This window comes from Physeter macrocephalus, chromosome 4 (assembly GCF_002837175.3).
Source record: "Physeter macrocephalus isolate SW-GA chromosome 4, ASM283717v5, whole genome shotgun sequence".
NCBI classification, from domain to species: Eukaryota; Metazoa; Chordata; class Mammalia; order Artiodactyla; family Physeteridae; genus Physeter; species Physeter macrocephalus.
In genome coordinates, this window is record NC_041217.1 from 119,905,229 (window position 1) to 119,911,228 (window position 6,000).

The 6,000-nt window shown below is 35.7% G+C and overlaps 1 protein-coding gene across 5 annotated transcripts in view; it reads right to left on the minus strand.

The window, feature by feature from the left end:
• The window catches only part of TNNI3K (TNNI3 interacting kinase), a 280,116-nt gene that overhangs the window by 238,148 nt on the left and 35,968 nt on the right, over positions 1-6,000 (minus strand). For all 5 annotated transcript variants that reach the window (XM_028489254.2, XM_028489256.1, XM_028489255.1 and 2 more), the window contains one exon: positions 3,438-3,548. In XM_028489254.2, coding sequence (XP_028345055.1) covers positions 3,438-3,548 — 111 coding nt within the window. The remainder of the gene's footprint in view (positions 1-3,437; positions 3,549-6,000) is intronic.

Consider the following 6,000-nt stretch of genomic DNA (forward strand, 5'->3'; position numbering starts at 1 on the left):
GCTCAAAAAGTCTCAATGGCTCCTCATTTCCTAGTGGAAAAAAATCCTATTGGCTGTAAGTGTCTTTAAGAGTGGGAACTTCTGTGTTCTATTCATCTGTTTATCTACCACACCATATAGTCTTGTGTATTGTACATCATAAACTATAATAGTTACTTATTGAATTGAGTTAAACCCCTTGGACTTCCATTTTCAGTTCTTCAGTCTGGTCCATTCCTAACATCCTACAAGGACCCTTCACAATCTGTTTCATGTTATCATTCTATTCACTCTCCCCTAAATGTATTCGACTAATTTGTCCTTCTCAGTTTTAGACATGATTCCTCTTCTTTTCTCTGTCCATTTCTTACCACTTTTCAAAGTTCAGCCCAATTTCAAACCACCTCTCATAAATCCTTCCCTAAATCTTCTAGTCCACCTTGATCTCAATTCCCAGTGAAATCCTAACACTTCTAAATTTGTGTTCTTTGCCATTCCTTGCTATGTAATGATCATATTTCTAATTATTCCTAATATCAAACCCGCTCTGATCTTTGACTCTTTCCTCTTCTATAGTTATGACTATATTGATATTTTACTTTTGAATTGCTGATATGAACATTCTTGTGTATTTATTTTGTGTGTCCAGCTATACTATAAAGTCTTTAGGGGGAAAAGCTATGCCTTATTTTCTTGTATCATTCCCATATTCTAGCACAATGTTATGGAAAAAGTAGAGGCTCAAAAATATTTGTTAAATGGATGAATGAGTGTGTGTGGAGGGAAATGCATTAAAAGTGGGTATTGCAATTAACAGCTGTGAAGGAAATAATTCAAATTTAAAAATTCCATAATTTGAATATGATGCTTTCAGGTTTTTTGGATACCATTTTCCTATATGATCTGCAACTTAATTAGCTCATTAGATAAGAAGAGAATAAAGACTAACGTATATATACCTGCTTCATGCAGTATCCATGATTGACTATAAAAGTCATTAAATGTTATACCAGAGCTAATGAAGGAAGTTGGAGAACCTATGGAGAACTGTGAGACAAGAGTAGAGATCTATTTGGAATTATTTTGGTAAAATTTGCCCTAAGCCTGATAGAATCAATATAATATCTCCTTCCATACTATGATAAAGCAAGAAAACAGTTATTTGAATAGGAGATGAAGAGATCAAGCTCTTAACCACCTTGTTTTTGACCCTGTTATAATTCTATCACTCAAAAATGTGATTAGCTCAGTACTAGACAAAAAGGATTTTGTTTTGCAAAACATATTCTGAAAAGAAGATGTGGCACATATATACAATAGAATATTACTCAGCCATAAAGAAACAAAATTGAGTTATTTGTAGTGAGGTGGATGGACCTAGAATCTGTCATAGAGAGTGAAGTAAGTTAGAAAGAGAAAAACAAATACCATAGGCTAACACATATATATGGAATCTAAAAAAAAAAAAGGTTCTGAAGAACCTAGGGGCAGGACAGGAATAAAGTAGTGGGAAGCAGCCGCCTAGCACAGGGAGATCAGCTCGGTGCTGATATCCCACCTAGAGGGATGGGATAGGGAAGGTGGGAGGGAGACACAAGAGGGAGGAGATATGGGGATATATGTATACATATAGCTGATTCACTTTGTTATACAGCAGAAACTAACACACCATTGTAAAGCAATTATACTCCAATAAAGATGCTAAAAAAAAAAAAAAAAAAAAACTTCTGTCATTTTCCTGGCATTAAGAGGTTGACTGTGTTAGTCACTGGGACTTAATGTCTACCTCATTAATCCTTCTACCCAGACTTCATATAATTACCTTCCATTTACTTTATCACTAACCTCGGTTTCTTTTTTGGAAACCATTTACATTTAAGTGATTCTAATGGGACTTCCCCTCTCCTAACAAGTAATACAAATTCATTTATATTTATAATAAATATCATAAAAAAGATTTATTTTCTGGGAAATAAGATAATTTATTTTCAGGGAAATATAGTAAGGAGTGGAAATGTCAACATGAAGGAAACTATTTCGCTCCCATTGAGACATATTAATATTTATTGAATGAAGAGCCCTTCAAATTGACACTGTTAAGAGAGATGACTCACACCTATTTTACAGGTTTTATGTATGATTTTATATGCAGCTCTATTTGTTCACAATTGTGCATGTGTGTGTAAGCGAGGAAAGTACACTTTAACTTGCAACATGACTAAAAGGGAGAAATAGGTATCTACTTAATAATGAAGACATAAGACTGCTCATTTATTACACTGTTGAGCTTACATGTGATTACCACAATTAATAGAGTGTGAAAATCATGGAAGTTTGAGTAAAATGACCAAGATTCCAGACATGGCTTTTTTTTCTCAATGGCTTTGTAATCTGTAAAAACAATTACTGTACAGAGCCTTGGTTTTATATCTATTAAATGGCAGTGACAATAAAAACTATTTCATGAGGATCTGTTCAGTAAATTAAATAAACAATGCAAATTAAAGTGCTCTGCATATATGAAATTAATATTTCAACAATTAAGTTTAAGATAAGAGCCAGAGTCCCTCCTCTGGCCTTTAAAACACTGCAGTCTTGTTTGTAACCATCACCTGACCTTGTCTCCATCACTCTGCCTCCAGTCCATATACACTAGTGACTTTGGCTCACTCGTGCCCCTCCAATACACTTAGCTATTTTCTGCCCCAGGGCCTTTGCAGATACTACTATATATATTAAATGATAGCTTCACTATATAGCTTATTTAAAATGGTGCCCACTTCTTCACTCTGCTTTCATTTTACCTCATTTTATTATTTTTCTTGTACTCACTACTAACATTATATAATATTTTTTTCCTTATTGTTTGTCTTGTTGTCTACAACTAAATTTCAAAAAATTGCCTGTTTTACTTGCTACTGTCACCTCAGTAACTAGAATGGTATCTGGCACACAACAGATGCTTAATCAATCAAATAATGCACACGTGAATGAATTAATGAATAATTTTTCATTGAGTCCTTACCATGAATGAAGTAATCTGCAAAGTGCTTTATACCGATTATCCAATTTAATCATTACAATAGGCTTATCACTATTTCTATTTTATAAATGAGGAAAACAGAGGTGTCTGAAGGTACAGTAACTTGCTTGAGGTAAATATAGCAAGTGGTGGAAACAGTTGCCTAACTCCAATACCTATGCTTTTAATCACTGCTATATAGCCTCTGTATATCCAGCCATCTTTATATTAATTGATGTTTGATTACACTGTTACAAAATAGACTGAATTTACTATCAAAAGAACATTTACATAGCTTAATTTGAACCCCAAAAGAAATGTGTGGGTGTTCATTAGTTAAAATTAAACCAACTCCTAGAATCTCAAAAGCCACCATTTGAAAACAAGAATCCAAAGAGGTAGGTTTGTTTTCACAGGTGGCCAAGATATGACTTACCTCCAGGTGACCAGCAATTGTAGCAATATGCAGGGCAGTGAGGCCTCCATACCCAACCTGCTGTATGTCAGCTCCACTGTGAAGCAGAGAAGTGATCAATTCTGCATTATCCTGCAAGGAAACACATCTTTAGTGTTACTTTTCTCTCAATAGCAGCTTTGAACACTGTGCAACAGGATATATTGATTCCCTGACTGTCAGCCAATTTAGGCGCTCAAAGAAAACTTAAGTGTGATTTCTGGCACAAGAGCACATGAGAAAGCAAAGAGCAGCTCTCAGATGGTTGAAATGTAGGAACAGATGACAGGCTGTTCAATTATAATCAATCTTCTACCACTTGACCATGAAAGACAGAAAGGACATTTACCTATGGTGAGGCTCTTGCAAACTCAACTCAAACGTACATGTAGGTCACTCCAATAAATGCGCTTTCTCCAGCAACTGCACTATTGAACTGGCTACACGGGCCACTTCATGGTAGTTCAGTACTTGATTTTTCTCTAACACATATGTGTCATGGGTCCTATACATAATTAACAACATAGTGTCATGGGCTCTATATGTAATTAATCAGTAGTGTCTTTCTTAACTTGACTCATTAAAATGTTTTCACTCAGTGAAAATGTCTGAAACATTGCTTGAGCATTTAAGTTAGAATACTTTATGCAATGACCAAAATAATCCTTACTTTCTTCACGCTATTATTTACACTGTATTTCTGTCTTTGGAGAGACATGATGCTTTTTAATAATATTAATAGAAATTAACATTCATTGAATTTTTATTATGTAATTAACCTTTCATACCCATAACTTATTTAAACCTGGCACATGGAGACTTCAAAAACAGTTGTTGATAAAAAATGAATTAAATATTTCTCTAAATAATCCTATGAAAAATTACTACTATAAACCTCATTTTTTAAGTCAGAACACTCAAAAGAGCAATATGGAGGGTCACATATTCACAAAACTCCAGATCTGGAAGGGAATGCAAAGAAAGCTCTTCATGTTTAACTCTCTCCCGCAAAGTGAGAATTCAAACCACAACTTCTATAATACTTGGCCCATCAATATCTCAAACACACCCAGTGGCAAGAAAGTCAAGTCTTCGTGGGACAGGCATTGCATTTATGCATATACATAAAATTTCAAATACTGTCAGTTAAGAAAATCCTTCCATTAAAAAACAAAGTTTGATTTCTTAATGCTGTCACACATAAGTGAAGGTTGAGAAGTTATAAAAATTGAAAAAACTTTGGCAAAGAACTTCAAATAACAAAATTAATGTTATAGTTTCCAAATCTTCCACTCTATACCTGCTCTAGCAAGAAAGTTTAAGATTTCATCTTCCTTTACTATTCCATTGCCTCCCTCTGCTCAGTTTACAGACTTAACGTTTTCTCCATTCTAAAACAAACAAACAAAAAAACCCAGCACTTTTTCCACTGAGGTAAGCTAATTTTATCTATATCCTTTCTGTCTCCAAAAATTGACTGATTTAGGAGCTTAGCCCTAAGCTATTTTCTCATTCTTTTTTTAAAAAATTTAGTTATTTCATTTATTTATTTTTGGCTGCGTTGGGTCTTTGTTGCTGCGCGCGGGCTTTCTCTAGTTGTGAAGAGCAGGGGTTACTCTTCATTGCGGTGCGTGGGCTTCTCATTGCGGCAGCTTCTCTTGTTGCGGAGCACGGGCTCTAGGCACGCGGGCTTCAATAGTTGTGGATCACGGGCTTAGTTGCTCTGTGGCATGTGGGATCTTCCCAGACCAGGGCATGAACCCATATCCCCTGCATTGGCAGGCGGATTCTTAACCACTGCGCCACCAGGGAAGCCCTATTTTCTCATTCTAATTGCCACCTTTGGTAATTCTTATACAATCTGATAACTTCATTTTCGGTCCTGACTTCTCTGTTAAGTCTAAATTCCATATATCCTGCCTGCCAATGGCATCTCAAATTAAAAACTCAAAAGTGCTCTTGTGAATACCATTCATAATTTCCCAAGTGTGACCTATCATCTCCTAGCATTCCTTATTCACATTAATGGCACTTTATTATTCCAAATGACCTTGAGTCACTTCAACTCAATCAGTTCCAGAATTCTGCTGGTTTTGACTCACTAGTACCTCTCACATTTCTTCTCCTTATTTCCAACATCACCCTCCATAGCCTCCTGACTTGTCTCCTTGACTAAGCCTTTTTTCATTGCAGTCCATCATCTACACTATTAGCAGATAAATTTTCTTACACACAGTTTTGACCACATCATTTTCCTTTTCAATAAACCTTTCATACACTCAACAAATACTTCTTGAATATATAAATATGCTCACATCATAAGTGTTGAAACAATGTTTGAGCAGCAGGAACACTGAGGTGAGTGAGATAGTTAAATCCCTGCTTTCATGGAGCTTATATTTTTACTGTGTATATATGTGAGAGGAGACAGAGAAAATAAACACATAAAAAAATATTATAGGGCTTCCCTGGTGGTGCAGTGGTTGAGAGTCCGCCTGCCGATGCAGGGGACACGGGTTTGTGCCCCGGTCTGGGAAGATCCCAA